The sequence below is a fragment of the Ovis canadensis genome, chromosome 18, assembly GCF_042477335.2.
Source record: "Ovis canadensis isolate MfBH-ARS-UI-01 breed Bighorn chromosome 18, ARS-UI_OviCan_v2, whole genome shotgun sequence".
Lineage (NCBI taxonomy): Eukaryota > Metazoa > Chordata > Mammalia > Artiodactyla > Bovidae > Ovis > Ovis canadensis.
This window is the reverse complement of record NC_091262.1, coordinates 80,566,687-80,589,249: the sequence shown is the minus strand read 5'-3', so window position 1 is coordinate 80,589,249 and position 22,563 is coordinate 80,566,687. Positions and strand designations below refer to the sequence as shown.

General features: G+C 49.3%; 1 protein-coding gene across 6 annotated transcripts in view; it reads right to left on the bottom strand.

Annotated features, from left to right (window-relative positions):
• TECPR2 (tectonin beta-propeller repeat containing 2) overlaps window positions 1-22,563 on the bottom strand; it is a 100,643-nt gene that overhangs the window by 55,082 nt on the left and 22,998 nt on the right. For all 6 annotated transcript variants that reach the window (XM_069559545.1, XM_069559547.1, XM_069559549.1 and 3 more), the window contains exons 3-6: window positions 13,578-13,706; window positions 13,051-13,182; window positions 7,274-7,431; window positions 78-390 (exon numbers count right to left, since the gene is read on the bottom strand). In XM_069559545.1, coding sequence (XP_069415646.1) covers window positions 78-390; window positions 7,274-7,431; window positions 13,051-13,182; window positions 13,578-13,706 — 732 coding nt within the window. The remainder of the gene's footprint in view (window positions 1-77; window positions 391-7,273; window positions 7,432-13,050; window positions 13,183-13,577; window positions 13,707-22,563) is intronic.

The window sequence follows — 22,563 nt, the reverse complement described above, 5'->3', positions numbered from 1 at the left end:
CTCTGAGAGGAAGCAGAAGGCCTGTACACACCCTCCTGCCTCTAGACACAAAGGTGCAGTACCATCCCTTTGCTCACCTGGTTGACGGTATCCAGGAGGTAAATACTATATTCATTCCAACTCAACACCCAGCCTTCTTGGAAGAAGCACGACACGAGCCCCAGGTGCTTCTCAGGTGAGCTGCACCCTCCGCGCTCGGCCGAGTCCAAGCGCGGGTAAAGCTCGAAAGGCTTGACTCCTCCGGCAAAGACGTCTTTTAGGATAAACGTGGCCTGGACAGTCCCGTGGATGTCGGCCTTCCACAGCCGGAGCCCAGGCCGGGACGCGTACAAGGTTAGATCACTTTGCTTACAGAGTCCTGGTATAAAGCAGGCACCAAACTTCCCAGTGCTGAGACAAGGAAAAAAGGAAGGAAGAAAGAGAGAGACATGGACTGATTCACAGTGCTAGCTGTCAACCCCTCATTTTAAGTCCAATAGGAATTTTTGGACTAAGCCAGAACAAGATTGATTCTTTTTCAAACCCTTTTCTACAGTGTGTGTTTTGGTTACGTGAACCACTGGTCTACCCCGAGCCCACAGAGGACACGGCCTCTGCCTGCACCCCCTACAGCAGCCTCAGAAGTGTGCACCCCACGGAGCACGCGTCCCAGTTACACACACCGAGCCACAGCCCCGTGAGGCTGGAGTCAAGACTCCTGTACTAGAGAAGAGGACGCAGCAGCAGGAGGAGAGGCCCAGGGCCGAGCAGCTCCCCTGCTCTCAAAGTCTGCTCCTCCCGACGCCCGCTGCTGGGTTCACCCAGCACCCCAGGGAACGAGCTTCAGGCCCAGAACTGGGGCAGCCCTTACAAAACTTCTCTTAAACCCACAATCTCCATTCTGACCCACAGGCGTGGTGGGTTTTCTGGTTTTCCTATGCTTAGTACCATGAAATAGCTAAAACAAACAAATGAAATGTACACCCAGGAACCTGTCCCTCAACTCTGGAAGTAAAGCCAACAGCCGCATCGTTGATGTTCTCCTGCTCCAAAGGCCCCTGCCCCTCCGGGCCCCAGGTGTGAGTCCTACCCTGAATTCTGTGTTCATTACTCTGTTGCTTCTATCAACACTTTCACCACATGCCTACGCATTCCTAAACGCTACATACTTGGTACAGACACACTTTTGTCTGTCATTTGTACTACAAAGTACGATGCTATTTGTAGTCTCTTGCAACTTGCTTGGAGAAGGAAATGGCAACCTACTTCAGTATTCTTGCCTGGAGTATTTTATGGACGGAGGAGCCTGGTGGGCTACAGTCCATGGGGTCACAGAGTCGGACACGACTGAGCGACTTACCTTTCACTTTAACCTAATAATTCTGAGATTTATCCTTGTTGAAAAAAGCGCTAAGGCTCATTCATTTTCACTGCTATACGGGACTCAGGTTGATGGTTATTTGAATTATTCCCACTTTTTCATTTTTTTTTTTAATCTCTTCATCTTGCTGTTGATTCATGTTCTTTATTTTTTTTTAATTTTAAAATCTTTAATTCTTACATGCGTTCCCAAACATGAACCCCCCTCCCACCTCCCTCCCCATAACATCTCTCTGGGTCATCCCCATGCACCAGCCCCAAGCATGCTGCATCCTGCGTCAGACATAGACTGGCGATTCGATTCTTACACGATAGTATACACGTTAGAGTGCCGTTCTCCCACATCATCCCACCCTCTCCCTCTTTTTCATTTTGAATCGTGCTCACCATGAGCATGTCTGCACATAACCTCCCGGTACACAGGTCTGACAGTTCGTCACAGACATTTCAGAGTGGACTGCTGGACTGTCACGTGACTGCCGTGTTGCTGATTAAGAGCAGATTCAGGTCAGGAAGACAATTCCAACCTTTCCCTGCGTGCTTACACCAGCCTCACCCATCAGCGACCTGGGAGTTCTCACTGCTCCACATCTCTGCCGAACCCCCGCGTCTCCCAGTCGAACGGTAAGAGTTCAGTTTAACCCTGAGTCCTCTGATTCTCTGTCAGAAGTACTTCCCCGATTCTGAACAGTAGAAGGCATTGTGGCTTGTTTTTAATACTTACTTGGCCGCACTAGGCTTCAGTGCAGCATGTGGGATCTCTGATCTTCATTCACACTCTCAGTCGTGTCACGCGGGATCTAGTTCCCTGACCAAGGGCTGAACCCAAACCCCCTTCGTCGGGAGTGCAGAGTCTCAGCCCCAGGGCCACAGCGAGGTCCCACAGCCCTGCCACTCACTCCATGCCGTGGACCTCAGCTCCCTCATCTGTAAACCAGGGATAACAACTCCTACCTCAAAGGCTGATGTGAGGCTGAATGACAATCCGTGAAGATGACAAGCAATGCTGGTGACACTGTAGGCCCCCCAGACGCTCAACTGCCTCTGCTGTCACGCTCCTGTGGGTGCCGGGCCCCACCTCACCCTCACCCTGCACAGCAGCACTTGGCTCCCAGGGCGGCATCCCAGCGCCCACCAGGCAAACTCAGCTGGGTGCTTCTCTGCGGTCCAGCATCTCACTGCGTCCCTCTGGAGAGGGTCCATGGAGGACACAATATCAATTCAACTCTGAAGTGAAGACTGTCAGACTAATCCACTAGTGACACCCTGGGTCATTCCTGGACAACTCCACGGTCAGCACGGGGGTGATCACTGCCTCTGGTGATTTGTTCTGGTAAGGTTCTCAATAGAGACGCCCACAAGAGTTCCAGTAGGACAGCCCATAACCTCTTCTTCCTGCCTTTCCTGTCAATTTCTATTTTGTGATCCAATTTTTAAACCAAAGTATTTTCCTTCTACTAATAAGTTCTCTTAAAAATCTGTCACTTCAGGTGGGGTGACTAAAGCCTCCATCTTAGTCAACATTCAGTGAGCTCCCGCACCACGCGAGGAGCTGTGGTGCAGGCAACAGCAAAGAGACAGGAGGAGGGTCTCGGCCCCGCGAGTAACACACGGTAGACAGACGCGTGTCAGAAACACGCCACCCCCGCAGCGCCGAGAGCTGCTCGCAGCCGCTAGACAGAGGGGACACACTGTGCCTGGGCCGAGGAAGGCTAGACCTTGGACACTGAGCAGACCATGACCCTTTGGGGAAGGACCAGCTGAGCAGGGCGGGCGGGGGCCCTGCTCCAAGGAGCTGCTGAACCATGTTGGCAGCAGGCTGGGAGAAGGTGGCCGAGCCAGGGGTAACTGGCTACATACCGCTCAGGGCAAACGGCCCTCCACCCCGACTCATCCGCCACCCACACGCAGGGTGACTCCCTAGCGCCGGCTGAAGTCATTCTGAATCAGACACAAAAACTCTAACTTTTAAGGTCCAAGCTCTACAGGATTCTAAAATCACAAATCAACCGAGTTTCTCAACTTTGGTGGGGCTGTTTTCTAGAAATATCAACCATGACTTTAAAAAATGTCTTTATTTCCTTTATGAGACACACCAATGTTGAAAGTAGTGTTTCTAGTTATCAAATTCTAACCATAAATCAGATTTTCTAATTTATGTACAATAACGCTGAGCAAGACAGAGAGCCGGAAACGAGACAAGCCACAGCCTGGATGGCAGGCTCAATAGCCGGAAGCCCAAAGGCACCAGAGGGCATGATAGTGACGCTGCCCCAGAACCCACATGGCTGGGCAGGGGCCCAGGCTCCACACCCACCCCGGCCCCGCAGGTGCTGCTGACCCGGACGGCCTGCCGCCGGACACGGAGGAAAAGCGGACGGCTGGGTGCTGCGATCACCTGGGAGATACACACGCACTGTTCTGTTCTATCTGAGGGGGTTCACAGGCTGATCACCCACCAGTCCCTGCAGCTGTCCCCAGGCCCAGCTGCCCCGCTGACAGGACAGCCTCCGCCCGCTTTGGGCCAAGCCAGCCCTCCTGGGCTCAGGGCCATGACATGCACCATCACCCGGCCACCCCGCGTGTGGGCCCACATGCCCAGACATTCACACCGCCAGACTCCCACACCCCCACACCCCTAGACACCCACACCCCCAGACACCCACACCCCCAGACTCCCATAACCCCACACCCCTAGACACCTACACCACCACACACCCCCACACACCCAGACTCCCACACCCCCACACCCACCCAGCATGTGGCCCACCCCTCCTCCCTAAGCTTCCCCAGCCCCATAGCCTGCACCCCACAGGTGTTTTTTTTTGGCCAGGCCGCACGGCATGTGGAATCTCAGTTCTCTGGCCAGGGATTGAACCCATACCCCTTGCAGTGGCAGAGTGGAGTCCTAGGCCCCCAGGGAAGTCCCCACAAGGAGGTATACCTGGCCACCACGCTGCCAGAGCCAAAGGCCCAGCTGGGTGCATCGCTCAGGGCCAGTCAGCAGCTGCAACACAGCTCTTTCTGACAGGTAAAGACGGAGTGCGTTGGCACACAAGGCCTCCCTTTGCCAGTGACACTCACTCATCAGAGAGCTCCTAGGTCCCAGAGCTTTAAACACCGTCCAGAGGCCCTCGAGGGCACTGCTGTGGCCACCCGCGGCCCGGAGCGCACGTCGCCCCCACCTGCCACCCCAGCCTGGCCCTGGAGGAAGACCACGCCCTGCCAGCAGCAATGCTCTACCCACTGCCCAGACTACCGCCTCCAATGGCTCTCCTCCTCCCACACCCCAGAGCCAGCCAACCCATCAGCTCTGCCTTCAAAGCATCCCTGCCACCCTGCCATAGTGTGAGCCCGACTCTCACCTCGGTCACCCGGGACCCTGGTAGCCTCCGTGGTGGCCGCCTTCGCCCCCCTCCAGAGTCAATGCCAGCTCGTGACTCTCACGGCGCTGAAGTAACACAGCCCCGAGTGGGGCCGTGAAGCCTACAGGATGGGCTCCCAGCCCCTCCTCTGCGCCCCCACACCTGGCCTGTGCTCCTCTGAGGGGTCCTCACGGCTCCCCCGGCCCTCTCCCAGGAATTGGCTCAGACCCCACCGCACAGAAGGGTGGGGACACGTCTGCCTAGGCAAAACACACCAGACAGCCATCCTCACAGCTCCACCCATCTATTATTATATTATTACCGCTGAACACTCTAGAACATGCTTATTTAAGGTTGGTCTCCCCCACAGGAACGTGAGCTCCTGAAGACCAGCGCTCTTGTCCCCCTCGCTCACAGCGTCTTCCCCAGATTGCAAAGGGCACTGGGCAGAGGAGACACCCAGGAAGGATCCTCCATGGTTGAATGGGAAACACGCCCCCAAGATGACCTCATCCAGGCCAGAGGGTTCAGTGGCACCTGCATCTGACGACCTCATCTTCATGTCTGGCCCAGCCCCCTCTCCTGAGCTGCCAACCTGCGCACGTTACTCCCGATGGGGATTCTGGCTTAGCCACCTAACAGGCATCTTGAACACAACATGCCCGAGAGAGAATCCAGACGTCCAGACCTTAACCCAGGGCTTCCTGTCCGAGTTAAAGGGCTTCTCCCTCCATCCGGTTGGTTTAGCCAAGGGCACAGAAATCCTTCCTTACTTTGTTCTCCCCTTGCCCCCTGTATCGAATTCATCCCCAAATCACCCTTCCCTCCCCCTCCAGGTGGATTCCACGCCACCCTCCAGACTCCCGCAGCTGCCTCCTTGCTGTGCAGAACCAGGCGTGCTCAGGCCGCCCTCCTCCTGCCTAAAGCCCCCAATGGCTTCCCGTCTGGCCTGGAGTAACTCAGGGCAAGGACTGGCTCAGGTCTTCCTTCCCAGCACCCACCCACCCTCCACAGCTGCCCCAGTCCCCCTCTAGCTCCTTGAACATTCCAGGCCTGGGCCCAACACGGCCTCAGCACTTGCTGCTCCTGAGACCAGAAGGCTCTTCGCACACTGGAGGGTTCAGCCCAGGATCTCTTCCACAGAGGCCTCTGCTGACTGCCTGCCTCCACCCGACCCTTCACCCGGATGCTGCCTCGGAGCACTGCCCACACTGAGACCAGCATTTCCGAGGGCAGAGCCTGGCTCCCCGCTGAGCACAGGGTGCCGGCCAGTGGGACACCTGGTGACCGAAGCTGCAGCTCCGGGAGGCAGCTGTCACTGGGGTCCTTTTCTAACCACGATCTAACACAGCACACAACAGAGACGAGCTGTCAGGACACAGGCTGGAAGTGTTTCTGTTCACTCTATTGTCCCTTATTTCTCTAACACGGCTCCCTAACAGAAAGGGGACTCAGCACCCTGAGATGGTGACTGGCAAGTGTGCACAAAGACCCGGCCACAGAGACCCACCAGGAGAGGGTCAGAAGAGGTGCTGAGGCTTCACGCCGGAGCTGAGAAGGCCAGGTGTGAAGGCAAAGACTGCTGGGTACACGATTCACGTGGAGGGAACTGGTTTTTGTGTGTCTCTCTCTGCATGCCACCTTCCTTCCAAAAAGACACAACACAGCGAGACACCGACAGACAGGCCAGGACAAGACGTGAGGGGGAGAGCGGGGTCCCGGCAGAGGGGGAGCCTGGACAAGTCTGCAGGACCACCAAGCCCGAGTGGCGGGTCCTGCTGGGCTTCCCAGGAGCCAAAAGGGACACGATCGTTATAAGACGACCAACTGTCGATGGAATTAAGGGGGCGTTCAACATGGAAAGGCGAAGCCGAAGGGGAGATGTGACTGTGTGAACAGCCATGGGCTGTTCTGCCAACAGAGAAAGGAATAAACTTGCACTGTGTTCCTGCAAAGCCCGGGACACAGCATAACAGACGTTGAGAGGACCAGAGGCTGGCACCACCAGCCGCACACTCGTCCACCCCCAGGCTTCTTGGCCGTCTGCTCCCCACCCTCCACCCCACCCCCTCCCAGCTCCCATGCCCCCCTGCCATCCCCCCACCCCTGGCCTCTGCAGACAGTGGTGCCCCTTCCCCTGGCACTCCTCCAACTCCAGCCGCCGGCGATGGGGCTAGACCGACCCTGCTGCAGCTGTTCTTCCACCAGCAGCAGGTCACAGAAGGGGTCGTCTCGCAGCCAGGAGCTCTGACCCCTTCCAGGCCTGGCCCCCTTCTTCAGGACACCCCACCCTGGGTTACAGCCCACGTCCTGGCCGCACCCTCACTAGGCTCCACAGCCGAAGACACAGCCAGCAGCGCTGAGGTCACCTGCATCCACAGTGGCATGGTTCAAGGAGGGAGTGAGGTGGGAACGCCCACCCGACCCTGACCTCTGAGCCGAGCTGTGCAGGAGGCAGCCTGCGAGGAGCAAATGCCGGCATGAGGCGGCAGGGGGCTGGGGACCCACGTGGAGCCCCGTCCCTCGCGCCGTGACCCCGCGCAGCTCACCTCTTCCTCGGCTGTGTCCCGACCTGCTGGACAGAGCGCTCCTCGGTGTAGAACAGCAGGCTCCTCTGCAGCGTGGAGACCAGCAGCACCTTCTGGCTGTAGTCCAGCTGCACGATGGAGGCCGGCTCCTCCAGCACCAGGTGCGAGTGGCAGACGCCCTGCGGAGAGAGGCGCGTGAGGCCCGCAGGGCAGGCTCCAGGGGGCCCCCAGCTCCCAGGACTGGCCCACCGCCCTCCTGCGTCTGCATTCTGGCCAATGTCTACCTTAAATGAAGGCTCTCATCCTCACCGCATTCAGTGCCAACCCACTGCGGTGATACCACCCAGAGAAGCCCTCACTGGTGAGAAAATTGTCAGGGTTACCATCTAGGTCAGGCCACAGTAAGGTCACCAAGAAACGCTTAAAACTTCAGTATGATTTTTAAAAAGGCTTTCAGCACGTGTCACCCTGTCCCTCCCTGTTCACTGAACCCAGGGTAGGCAAGGCACGAGCGGGGAAGCCGGAAGACGTGAGGAGCTACAGGAACCGTGACATCCTGCGTTCACAGCAGCAAGGCAGACACGCCTCACCCTCTACCGGCTGACGCAACAGCAACGACTACGACGCAACCCAACACGCCTCCACTCGCCGCTCCTTGAGGGGCTCAGATGGGGCTTATACAGGTCACTGGGCATGCACAGTGCTACAAACGATCTCAGCTGTTACAAAACCATGAATTTACAACTCATGGGGTGAGAGCGGGAGGCCATGACCACCGCCATCCTGGCTAATTTGCTCTTTCCCTGAAACATGGTTCAGAGAAGGAAGACTCCATAAAGATCTAAGCAGAAATATGTTGCACCAGGTGTATTATTTATTCCAACAGAACACAATGGGACTTCCTAAAAAATTATTGTGACAACTTTCACAGTTCATATCACAACCTCCTCCACAAAGGGTTCAAAGTAATTCTGGGGACATTATATCCTGGCCTACGGAAAGGGTCAGAAGAGACAGGTTAGAAAGAAATGAAAATGGTATTCAGTATGTTAAAGAGCCAAGTCAAGCTTTGCGAGGCACTTGATCGCTGACACAAATGGTGTGTCTTTGGGCCAAGTATCTGTGCCTGTAAGTCCCTCTTCTCCTGAAGCCTGTTTCTTTAACAGTGCAGGAAATACTGATGCAACGTCGTAGACTTTTGTGGTAAAGGGAGCAGCCATCAGATCTGCTGGTAAGATTCACACACAGTAAAAGTCACCCTTTTCAGATGTATGATTCTATCAATTTCAACAAATGCATACCAGTGTGTAACCACTAGCATGACTGAGACGGGGAAATTCCCCTCCACTATCATGGACACAAAGCCAGAGTTCCCTCCCACCTTTACTTACACAAACTGCAGTTTTTCAACTTTCGACTTAGCTCGTAATGGAATTAAATTCATTGTATTGTACTGTGCAAAGGGCTTCCCTGGTGGCTCAGCTGGTAAAGAATCCACCTGCAGTTCAGGAGACCTGGGTTCGCTCCCTGAGTTGGGAAGATCCCCTAGAGAAGGGAAAGGCTACCCACTCCAGTATTCTGGCCTGGAGAATTCCATGGACTGTACAGTCCACGGAGTCGCAAAGACTCAGACAGGACTGAGCGACTCTCACTGTGCAAACCCATACATCTTCCCCGCAAATTTCATGAAACACCTGTGTCTTTAAAAATGGATCAGAACCTCAATAGAGCTGGGAACAAACGACCAGGATGCCAAGGTGCGGGGAAACTAACAAGACGGCACCGGGGAGGCGCTCTCGCTCCACGTTCTGGAACCAGTGGCCGTGCAGCTGTGTAACAGCCGAGGCTGCTTGAGGCAGTGTGTGTGCGTCACGAGGCGCTCGCCTGGCCACAGGCCGCTTCTGCTCTGGTTGAGCATAAACAAGCTTCACCTGGAAAAGCCCTGAAGGATTGTGTGCGGTTACGTTACGTCTGCTGTGCCAGCTAGGAGAGAATAAACGTGTCTGCAGTTCCTACGGCTCCTCACATTTTCTTCCAGCCTCTTCGCCTGCACCTTGCCTACCACGGGTTCAGGGAACAGTGCTCACAGTGAGACACAGCGAGACAATCGGTGCCGTGAGCAGGGCCAGCAGTACACAAGGAGAGTGCTCTCCGCGTGACTTTTTCGTTTCCTGACGTGCATGAGCAATGTTCCCATGACGCAACCCACGCTGTCGGAGTGACAGCAGGAAGGCACAAACACGGGATCCCTGAAAATCTCAACAAAATGTTTTCCTGGAGAGCAGCAGTTCTCAAAGTCTGGCCCACAGTCCCTGAGGGTCCCCTAGGACCTCTCGAGGTCAAAGTCATTTTCATTATGAGGTTTTCTCTGCCTTCTTCATGGAGCAGTGGTTCACACTGCTGGTGGGTAGAGCTCCTGAAAGACTGGGGTGGGGGGGACCCCAAGGCGAGAAGGGCACCAAACTCCAGGAGCTGTCACGGTGCCCCCAGCCACTGGGCATGTGCAGCAAAAACGTGCATTTCCCTTCAGAAGGTCTTTGATGCAGGAAAATAACAATCCCAACAACTCTTGACCTAGGGGACACCTGTCTTTGTATTCTGTGATGAACCCAGGCCTGCACACAGCTCCCCAGGTGAGGCTGAAGTCCTGTGGTTCTTTTGAGGAGGAGCACTTGGACGACTGTACGAGGAGCTTAACTTTTTTTCCCCAAAAAATATGTTTTTATTTGAAATACTAGTATTCAAACTTGGGTATTTGTCAGGCATTTTCTCAGAAGGAATAAAGCATATCTGTCACTTCAAGGAAAATGAGTGTCATTTCAAGGAAAATAATTATTATTTTTTGCTGATAATAAGACTTGATCTTCACAAATGAAGATCAGAATCTGAAAACCTGTATCCACTCTTGTGAACCTAATATTCCCAACGGCTTAAGACCTTTCTCATCAGAATGATGGAAATATTAACAATGGTGTTGTTTTTGCTTTCAGTTCAGTTGCTTAGTTGTGTCCGACTCTTTGCGACCCCATGAATCGCAGCACGCCAGGCCTCCCTGTCCATCACCAACTCCCGGAGTTCACCCAAACCCATGTCCATTGAGTCGGTGATGCCATCCAACCATCTCATCCTCTGTTGTCCCCTTCTCTTCCCGCCCTCAATCTTTCCCAGCATCAGGGTCTTTTCACATGAGTCAGCTCTTCACATCAGGTGGCCAAAGTATTGGAGTTTCAGCTTCAACATCAGTCCTTCCAATGAATACTCAGGACTGAGCTCCTTGAGGATGGACTGGTTGGATCTCCTTGCAGTCCAAGGGACTCTCAAGAGTCTTCTCCAACACCACAGTTCAAAAGCATCAATTCTTCAGTGCTTAGCTTTCTTTATAGTCCAACTCTCACCTCCATACATGACCACTGGAAAAACCATAGCCTTGACTAGATGGACATTTGTTGACAAAGTAATGTCTCTGCTTTTTCATATGCTGGCTAGGTTGGTCATAACTTTCCTTCCAAGAAGTAAGCGTCTTTTAATTGCATGGCTGCAGTCACCATCTGCAGTGATTCTGGAATTTTTGCTTTATATTATATAATTAAATGTATCACAATTGGAAGATCTGCATCACTTGGTACATCAATATTTTCCAAGTGACCAACACAAAAAATTACAGAATTACAAAATCAAACAAAATGAGTCAAGGAGTCCTTCAAAGTGCAAGACAGACCAATGGATCTCATTGTAACAGAGCAGCAAAAACTCATCCACATGCTTTCAGATTCCATACTGTAACCAACCTTTAAAGAAACTAATTTGGGGATGTGATTAAAGAAGAACGTAACACAGTTCTCTGGAAGGGCTATTAAAACACTCCTATTTCCCACCACATATCTGTGTGAGGCCCAATCTTCTGGATACACCCCAACCGAAACAATGTACAGACTGAATGCAGAATCCGGCTGTCTTCCATTAAGGCAAATATAAAGAGATTTGCCAAAATGTGAAGCAATGCTACTCTTGAAAGCAGGAGTAGTTTTTTGTTTTGTTTTTTTCTGTCACACTGCAAGGTATGTGGGATCCCTGTTTCCCAACCAGGGATCAAACCCAGGCATCCAGCCTGGAAGCGAGGAGTCTTAACCACTGGACCACCAGGCAAGTCCCATGTTCCATGTTTTGTTTTTGGCCTCGCCTTGCAATTTGTGGGATTTTCCAACCAGGGACTGAATCCGGCCCTCCGTATTGAGAGCTCGGAGTCCTAACCACTGGATCACCAGGGAATTCTCAGTACTATTTATTTTCACAAAAATATAAAAAAACTTAACCCATACAAACAGAACCTCTCTGGATACCTCTTTTTAAGAGGTATAGTGTAAAGGGGTCCTGGGACCAAAAAGTTTGAGAACTACTGCAACAGAATATTTGTGACAGGTCAGTCTCGGATCAGAGGGACTCAGAGTTACCCAGCTAGTAATCGCTGAATTTCTGGACGCACTTGGAATAATGGCTACAAAACAAAGAAGAAGATGAAAGGACCATACCACCAAGGAGAGAATTCCAACCGGGCAGACGTCTGACAAAACAAAGCACAGGCAGGCTTAAAGCCACCCACACAACAGAAGCAGACCCTCGGCCTGAAGTTGAGCTCTGCTGGGCGTCACCTGGTGCCTGGACCCCTGGGAGCCGGGGGTTCTTATCTACTGACTAAAGATCAGAATGTGAGGCTTAGGGCTCTGTCCAAAGGCTTAAAGAGCAAATACAGGGGTGGAGCTGGCTCCCTGCTGCCGCCAAACCTCCTCCTCCACCACTCTCCCACAGCCAAAGCTCGGCTGGGGTGAGCTCACCATCCACTCCAACCACTGTCCACAGAGTGAACCAAGACTATTGCCTGCCGCGTCAGTATTCAAGGGAGGTGGCAGCCATCAGCCACAGGGCTGTCCTCTCCCCAACCCCAGGGCGCACCCTCAGGGAGCTCAGGGTGGAGTACACAGGCCACCCTGCATCAAGCCAACAGCCACTGCAGGCCGCCCCCAACGTGTGGCTGAGGGGTTCAGGATGCGAACTGGCCCCAGTGTGAAGGTGCACATCAAAGGAATGTGATCTCAGGGAGCCCAGACTCTCGCATCTTCCCGCATAGAAAAGTGCTAAATTCGTTAACTTGAGAGATTTTTTTTCTTCTTTAATTAGCACACTTCTTGATGTTTAACAAGCAGGTTTGTTTTTTCAAAGCTCCTGTAGATCCTGGTTCCTCCCCCACCTCTTTGGAAGGATCCCTCAGAGTTATCTGAGACTGTCTCCCAGGCTTAAGTCCTCAGTAAGTCCACCGAAAAAAAATTCTCAACTTTTAGGTTGTGCTTTTTATTTTTCAGTTGACACCTGTCGTGACTTTGAAATGTTCCATGTCCTCCTCTACAAACTGCCAAGGAATAAGGCTTGGTAGTGGCTTCTTTTCTAAGTGGTAGCCAAAGACAACAGGAGAATGAGAAAAGTGTATGTTCGAGTAGAAACAAAGGCCAATTCTTAACACAAAGAAGTAGAAGCTTATAAAGCATCAGGAAAGCGCTTGAAAGAAAATGTTACGAACAACAGCTGAGAATAGAAAGAGACAACAGGGAGTTTTCTGGGGGCCTAGAGGTTAGCATTCCAGGCTTTCACTCACAAGACCTGGGTTCAATCCCTGGTTGGGGAACTGAGATCTCACCAGCTGATTGGCGCAGACAGAAAAAATGGGACAAGGATCAAGAATACAAATTAACCAGCTATAATTTCTCCAATTATCTGACCAATAATACTTCTGAAAATGATTTTACCTGATCTAGATCCAGAGAAGAATAGACGATTTTCCCTTTATCATCTCCGGAGAACAGTTTCATCCCATTGGGGCTCCAAGCCAGAGCTGTTATGCTATTTTTGTGAATGCCAGTGACGTCAAACCTCCGAAGCTGTGAATAAACGATAAAAATACACACAAGAAAAAGAAAAGGAGAGACACTGTGAGATGGAGCTGTGTGGACGAGGTGGTATGCAGTCCCTCCTGTTTTGTGGAGTAACTGGTGTTCCCAAGCTGCTTTCCAGGCAAAACCCTGCACAAGGGCCCATCTGTCTATTTACCTTGAAAACTGACGGAGAGGAGCCAGAGACTATTGAGCAATTTAAATTACCCATATGTGCTTTTTACCAAGTGTCCTACCAGCAACAAAAATGTTATCTGACTATGAAGAGCACAGAGTTAGGCTTTTTTGAACAAATATTTTCTCAGCAGATGAGGACTTCTTATTTTAAAGGATGAGAGGAATTTGCCATGAAATTAAGAAATGCTAAAATGGTTGGCACTTACCTGTTTATTTCTCCCTGGCAATGAGGATACAAGCTGAAAAACTGCAACCCTCCCAGAGGCTGTGCCTGCAGCCACCAGGTCATCGAAGCAGCTCAGCAGCTTCACCACCGTGATGGACTCTGTTTTCCCCTGAAAGAGCAAACATCTAAAATCAAATGGGCCTGTCACTGGGCCAGATTTCAAACTGTGAAACAGCACCTACAAGTGAAATGGAAAACCTCACCACACAGCAGCCGATACATATTTCTGATTGAAAATGTATATAGTTCAGAAAGATAATTATATCTCTTTTTCTTTCCAGGTTTTTTATTTTTGAAATGACAAAGTGTGAACCACTGAGCTCTTCTCAAGGGAATTCTAAGGAGCTTGGACAAGAGAGATTGTTCCCCCCCAAACCGGAGTCTGGAATCAGGAGAGCTGTCCCACTCCCAAGCTCTGCTTCCTTCTCTCTCAACATGGACAAGTCCCCCACCAACTGTCACCCATGGTGTGTACCTGCCACACAGCTGTGCTGGAGGATCAACAAGTGCTTCATAAACTTATTCCTGTTTTGATTCTTAGATCAATAATCATATTAAATAACATTAACGCAGGCTTGATATATTGGTTTAGTAAAAAGCACATGTCAAGCATTGAATACAGACCTTTAGGCTTCCAGTGCACCTGAATAATCATTTTTTATTTTGAAACCACTCATTCAAAAAAATTACACAACCATTTCCACCTTGCCAAGACATATGGCAAGATCTTCAATAAGCTGTTTTGAACCCTGATGCAGTAATTTACATGGTAATCAATCTGTCAAACCCGAGCGCACCCCGCGCATTCAGGATCCTGAGTCAGCTGCTGGGTTAACACACAGCAGGGCGAGGGCCTGGCTTCTCAAAGCGGAGCCACAGCATCGAGATGTGCACACAGAGAGCCGCCCCAGCGAGCAGAGGTGGTCACACGGGAGCACTCTTTCAGGCCCTGTTCAGGCTATAAATATGTCTGGTACCAGAGCATGACATGGGGTAAGGGAGCTAGATCTTAAGCGACAGGAAGGAAAAGCGGACTCTTGAAGACGCCTGCTTTTGCAGGTGTACCAGTCTGAAGTCTTACTGGGACACCCTCTGGAACAGGCTGGAAGGAGGAGGGCATGGGCCCAGACAGGAAGACTGGCCAGGAGCTTTCTACGCTTATTCAGGTGGCGTGAGTTCGCACCCAGTCAAGAGAACTGGCCAACTCCACAGGCGCCAGGGCAGAGAACCCTGGGGAGGAAAGACGAGTGGGAGGCCCAGTGAGGATGCCGATGGCAGCGAGGGACAGGGCACAGGCCTCTCAGCAGCACACGTCCTGCGCCAGGCCGCCTGGCTGACACTGCACAGGCGTTACCTCCTGGGATCCTCAGGCCACCGAGAGCGTAGGAGCTGGAGCTATCCTCGTGACACCAGGGCTGTGAGACTGGTCTCAGGCCACAGAGCCCGGGAGAACCGAGTCAGGACTCTGCCTGAGTGTGACTGCAGAGCCAGGCCCTGCTCTGCCTCAGGGCTCCAGCAGACCCGCGGCGTGGACATGGGAGGCGGGGTCGGCCAAGGAGGAGCAGGATGGTGAGGGGAGGGCAGGGACTGTGAGGGACAGCTCCACCTCCGCTCGCAGGCGAGAAAGGCGCACAACACGCCTTAGGTGTGTATCGTCTGACAGGCCAGCGGGGCCTCCCTGGTGGTCCGGTGGTTAAGACTCTGCAATTCCACTGCAGGGCATGCAGGTCTGATCCTTGTTTGAGGAACTAAGATCTTGCATGCTGCATGGCATGGCAAAAATAAAAAAGAATATTTTTCCTGGGAATTTGTAATTACAAAAACTGCTACTCCATCAGGAATCAAAGTCGCTTATTGGAGATCTTGCCATGTCGTAGCACAAAATCAAAACAGCTGTGTAATTTTTCTGAATGAATGGCTTCAAAATAAAAATCATTGCACAGATGGGCTGGAAACTGCAACGCCCGTAAACATGCTTTTAATAAACCAATGTACTAAGCTTGACTTAACATTCTTTAATATTATTACTAACAAATGTCATCATTCTTGATGTAAGAACCAAAACATTCAAAGAATCAGACTATGACACCCAACTATACTTCAGACAGAAACAAAATATGAAGTCTCAGCTTCTGACAGGGTAACACTCTGGCTGTTCTGAAAAACAACGCCCTCCAAACACCCAGAAATGCTGAACAAGATACACAAAGCACTTATTAAACGCTCAGCTGACCTCTATAAAGTAAAGAAAATCTACGAGAGCTGAAACCCAAGAGAGTCCTGTCAAACCAGACAGAAGCCAGCCCTGAAGCCACAGGCTGCCCAGTGACCGACCAACATCCAGACCCGGGATTTTCTCAGGTGAGCAGGGGCAGTGAGGACAAGGCTTTGGGCCAGACGAGGTGGGGAGCTGGACCTGACCTCCCCATAAAGCCAGAACCCGTGAAGACCTAACGCTCAGTGAAAGTGTAAACCAGGGAAAAATCAATTTGCTAGCAAACGGGACCGACAAGGAACTCAGTCTTGTATCTCAGGCACTGAGTGGAGGGAATAAAAACAACAGTTCCTAAGGATCTGTAATCAAAAACCTGCCCCATCCAGCACAGGGGTTTGAAGGTACTCTCCCTCCCCACTCAAAAGCAGCTCCGTGCAGGCAGCTTAGCTGACACGCTTCCTTGTCGGTAACACTTCAAGGGGCCTGGCAGAGTGACCATAAACCCCACCTCTGGGGCTCAGTCTTGGCCCAGGCCCCTCAGGATTCACACGTGCCGGGATCAGCCACACAGTTCACAGTTAGAGGTGACCACAGGGAAACAGGCCCATGAAGAGGACTCAACCGAAAAAACACTAACAGAACTGGGCAGCCCCTCACCCCAACTCAAGCAGTTTCATGTAGACTAAGAAGAGCCAGAACCGTGATGGAAATATGCTTAAGGGGAAGGATAAATTGGAAATTCGGGATTAGCAGATATAAGCTACTACATATAAAATAAAAACTAAAGACGTACTGTATAGCACAGGGAACTATATTCAATACCTTGTAATAACCTACAGTGAAAAAGAATCTGAGAAAGAGTATGTAACTGAATCACTTTGCTATACACATGAAACACGATAAATCAACTATACTTCAATAACAAAAAAGGCTTTAAAATTTTCAAGGACTATAAAGGAAATTGAAACATAAGAGCAAACCACTGTCAGAAATAATTAAATATATATGAAAAAGAATCAAAAGAATTTAAAATCTCAGTGGTGGATTAAAAAGCAGATTGTTCACAGCTGAAAGAAAAATCACTGAATTAGATGACAGATCTGTGCAGCAAAGATATAAATTAAGAAAGAGAAGCTGAGAGTCACAGAGGATCGAATACAAAAGTCCAACCTACATCTAGTTGGGATCCCAGAAGAAAGCAAAATAGGATAAGAGAGGGCAGTGTCTTCAGAGATGAGGCTAACAGCTATCCAAAACTAGGGAAAGGCCTGTATCCTCAGGAGCACAAGCCTTGAACAAGATTCAAATGCACACACACATATCTTTCAAACAATAAAACCTCAAAAGCAATGAGGAGATATTCATATGTCAGAGAAAAGAGGCAATAACTAAATATGAATAATTATTAATAAAAGATGTCTCAACAAAGGAGTCCTGGAGACCGTAGAGTATCATCCTCAAAGTGGTAAAAGACAGAACTGATAGCCTTGAACAGTATGTCTTTCTAAACAATTCAAAGACGGAGACACAGGAATTCTCCGGCGGTCCAGTGGTTAGGACTCAGCACTTTTACCGTGGCCTGGGTTCAATTCCTGGTCAAAGAACTAAGATCCTTGCCAGCCACGTAGCATGGCAACAAGCAAACAAAGGCAGGCAGACAGACAGACAGAGTGTCCAGAGCGCGTGATTTTGTGCTTTGAAGTACCACCGACTGCAGGACAAGAACTACCACAGGACGCACACCAGCAAGAAGGAAAACGGTGGCAAAGGAAACTGAAATGTAACAAGGATGGCAAGTGAAGACGCGGGTAAAACTGTGAGGAAATCTAAACAGTGATTATAAAATATAATAATAATAATAATAATGCCCAACTTGAGTAGCTAAATGTAGAATGAAAATACCAAATAGTCAGATGCATAATGAGAAAGGCCAGATAAAGACATCATAAGAAAGCTACAGACCAATATCCTTCCGTGAATACAGACACAAAAAAATCTCAACTAAAACACCACTAAAATACAGCGAGATTTTTAAAAAGGATATCATGACAAAATGTGGTTTAACACCAGGGATGTTGCTAAACACTCTACAACACACAGGACCACACCCCTAGGCCAAAGCGCCATAATGTCAGGTTGAGAAACCCTGACTCAAAGCACTGCAGTCAGGACGGTAAAGACAAGTGGCCTAAATATGCCTATTAGAAGGCAGCGACTGTTAAATTGGATTAATTAAAAGACCCAAATTTATGCTACCAATATGGAATGCACTTTAGATTTAAAGGCACAGACAAGTTGAAATGAAGAGTGGAGAAATAAACCATGCACACTGTAAGTTTGGAGATTTCAACACTCTTCTCACAGTATTTGGCAGAACAAATCGGCTGCAGAAGTCTTGGGAGACGGAACGATACCACTGCATTAGTCTGTGTGCGCAGGGAGCAGGCCCTGAGGATGAAATCAGACATTCAAGGCACTTACTGCGGGAAAAAAAATCTCTGAGGGAGAAAGGGATGCAGCTGGAGAAGGCAGGAAGAACTGTCAGACCACAATGCAGGCTGTGACCTTGAAGGAGGGACAGCCTGGGAGCAGCCAGGAGGAGGTGTGCCATGGAATGAGCACGGTGGTGGCTTCGGTGGCCTCGATACACCGCCCATCCCCGTGGCGGGGAAGAAGTCAGATTACCGCCAAGTGACACACAGTTCAAAGACATTAACAGACTTCTCTGGTGGCGCAGAGGATAGGAATCTGCTTGCCAAGGCAGGGGACACTGGGGTCTGGGAAAATTCCACATGCCACAGAGCAACTAAGCTTGTGGGCCGCGGCTGCTGAGCCTGCGCTCTAGAGCCTGCGAGCCGCGGCTGCTGAGCCCGCGGGCCGCGACTGCTGAGCTGTGCTCCGCCACAGGAGCAGCCACCGCAGTGAGAAGCTCACAGCCTGCAACGAAGAGCAGCTCTGGCTCACCGCGACTAGGGAAGCCTGCACAGAACAGTGAAAACCCCAGCACGGCCAAGAGGACAAATTAAAACAAAAACCAATTTAAAAAAGTATTTACTGTGAGTCCCTCTTTAAAAACAAACACACTGCCAACAATTCTACTTTATTTAGAGAGATAATATACTTAAAGATTATTTTTCACGACTGCATGGATATACAAAACCTCTTTTAAGATACCCAAACACTTAAGGTTCAAATGCACTGTTAATATCATAATTTTTAGCAATACATTTACTTCATAAAATCAATCCTTCATTTACCACATTATTTAATAATGGGATTTTTACCACACTAAGAGCATTAAGATATCAATCTAGTACTGTTTCATACAAGTCTACAAATGAGATAGACTTTAATAATATCAAGTAGCCTATATAAAAGAATTGCTAGTTTAAAATGAGATGAACTAGGTTTAAGCAGTTAAATGTTTACTGATGGCCTCACTGTGCTCGTTGTGGGGACACAAAGGTGCTGCTTTCAGGGGGTCTCATGGTCCAGGAAGGACGAGGTTAGCTCTGACATGCTCAGGAGAGGGGTGGGCAGGCAAGGTTGCTGCCTTCAGGGTGCAGTCAGCTGCACATCAAGTGTCTCGTGGCATGGTTATTTTTCATTTTCTAAAACAGTGAAATACGATCATAAATACAAGACAATATACTGACATATACATGACACCACCCTTATGGCAGAAAGCGAAGAGGAACTAAAGAGCCTCTTGATGAAAGTGAAAAAGGAGAATAAAAAGGCTGGCTTAAAACTCAACATTCAAAAAACTAAGATCATGGCATTTGATCCCATCAGTCCAGTTCAGTTCAGTTGTCGCTCAGTCATGTCCAACTCTTTGCAACCCCAGGAACCTCAGCACGCCAGGCCTCCCTGTCCATCACCAACTCCTGGAGTCTACTCAGACTCATGTCTGCTGAGTCACTGATGGCATCCAACCATCTCATCCTCTGTCGTCCCCTTCTCCTGCCTTAAATCTTTCCCAGAATCAGGGTCATTTCTGATTAGTCAATTCTTCACATCAGGTGACCAAGATATCGGAGTTTCAGCTTCAGCGTCAATCCTTCCAGTGAATATTCAGGACTGGTTTCCTTAAGAATGGACTAGTTGAATCTACTTGCAGTCCAAGGGACTCTCAAGTCTTCTCCAACACCACAGTTCAAAAGCATCAATTCTTCAGCACTCAGCTTTCTTTCTAGTCCAACTCTCACATCCATACATGACTACTGGAAAAACCATAGCCTTGACTAGATGGACATTTGTTGGCAAAGTAATGTCTCTGCTTTTTAACATGCTGTCCAGGTTGGTCACAGCTTTTCCTCCAAGGGGCAAGCATCTTTTATTTTCATGGCTGTAGTCACCATCTGCAGTGATTCTGGAGCCCCCCAAAATGAAGTCTGTCACTGTTTCCCCATCTATTTGCCATGAAGTGATGGGACCAGATGCCATTCGCTTAATTTTCTGAATGTTGAGTTTTAAGTCAACTTGTTCACTCTCCTCTTTCACTTTCAATAGACTCTTTAGTTTTTGTTCACTTTCTGCCATAAGGGTGATGTCATCTGCATATCTGAAGTTATTGATATTTCTCCCGGCAATCTTGATTCCAGCTTGTGCTTTATCCAGCCCAGTGTTTCTCATGATGTACTCTGCATATAAGTTAAATAAGCAGGGTGACAATATACAGCCTTGACATACTCCTTCCCCGATTTGGAACCAGTCTGTTGTTTCATGTCCGGTTCTAACTGTTGCTTCCTGACTTGCATACAGATTTCTCAAGAGGCAGGTCAGGTGGTCTGGTATTCCCCACTCTTTAAGAATTTTCCACAGTTTGCTGTGATCCACACAGTCAAAGGCTTTGGCATACTTAATAAAGCAGAAGTAGATGTTTCTCTGGGACTCTCCTGGTTTTTTGATGATCCAGCAGATGTTGGCAATTTGATCCCTGGTTCTTCGGCCTTTGCTAAATCCAGCTTGAACATCTGGAAGTTCATGGTTCATGTACTGTTGAAGCCTGGCTTGGAGAATTTTGAGCATTACTTTGCAAGCATGTGAGTGCAATTGTGAGGTAGTTTTGAGTATTCTTTGGCATTGCCTTTCTTTGGAATTGGAATGAAAACTGACCTTTTCCAGACCTGTGGCCACTGCTGAGTTTTCCAAATTTGCTAGCATGTTGAGTGCAACACTTTCACAGCATCATCTTTTAGGATTTGAAATAGCTCAACTGGAATTCCACCACCTCCACTAGCTTTGTTTGCAGTGATGCTTCCTAAGGCCCACTTGACTTTGCATTCCAGGATGTCTGGCTCTAGGTGAGTGATCATATCATTGTGATTATCTGGGTCATGAAGATCTTTTTTATATAGTTCTTCTGTGTATTCTTGCCACCTCTTTTTAATATCTTCTGCTTCTGTTAGGTCCATACCATTTCTGTCCTTTCTTGTGCCCATTTTTGCATGAAATTTTCCTTTGCTATCTCTAATTTTCTTGAAGAGGCCTCTAGTCTTTCCCATTCTATTGTTTTCCTCTATTTCTTTGCACTGATTACTGAGGAAGGCTTTCTTATCTCTCTTTGCTATTCTTTGGAACTCTGCATTCAAATGGGTGTATCTTTTTTTTTTCTCCTTTGCCTTTCACTTCTCTTCTTTTTATAGCTATTTGTAAGGCCTCCTCAGACAACCATTTTGCCTTTTTGCATTTCTTTTTATTGGGGATGGTCTTGATTCCTGCCTCCTGAACAATGTCACAAACCTCCGTCCATAGTTCTTCAGGCACTCTATCAGATCTAATCCCTTGAATCTATTTCTCAATTCCACTGTAAAATTAAAGGGATTTGATTTAGGTCATACCTGAATGGTCTAGTGGTTTTCCCTACTTTCTTCAATTTAAGTCTGAATTTGGCAACAAGAAGTTCATGATCTGAGCCATAGTCAGCTCCCGGTCTTGTTTTCGCTGACTGTATAGAGCTTCTCCATCTTCAGCTGCAAAGAACATAATCAATCTGATTTTGGTATTGACCATCTGGTGATGTCCATGTGTAGTCTTCTCTTGTGTTGTTGGAAGAGGGTGTTTGCTATGACCAGTGCATTCTCTTGGCAAAACTCTATGAGCCTTTGCCCTGCTTCATTCTGTACTCCACGGCCAACTTTGCCTGTTACTCCAGGTATTTCTTGACTTCCTACTTTTGCATTCCAGTCCCCTATAATGAAAAGGACATCTTTTGGGGGTATTAGTTCTAGAAGGCCTTGTAGGTCTTCATAGAACTATTCAACTTTTTCAGCATTACTGATTGGGGCATAGATTTGGATTACTGTGACACTGAATGGTTTGCCTTGGAAATGAACAGAGATCACTCTGTCATTTTTGAGATCACATCCAAGAACTGCATTTGACTATGATGGCTACTCCATTTCTTCTAAGGCATTCCTGCTCACAATAGTAGATGTAATGGTGATCTGAGTTAAATTCACGAATTCCAGTCCCTTTTAGTTTGCTGATTCCTAAAATGTCGATGTTCACTCTTGCTATCTCCTGTCTGACCACTTCCAATTTGCCTCAATTCATGGACTTAACATTCCAGGTTCCTATGCAATATTGCTCTTTACAGCATCAGACTTTACTTCCATCACCAGTCACATCCACAACTGAGTGTTGTTTTTGCTTTGGCTCTGTCTCTTCATTCTTCCTGGAGTTAGTTCTCCACTGATCTCCAGTAGCATATTGGCACCTACCGACCTGGAGAGTTCATCTTTCAGTG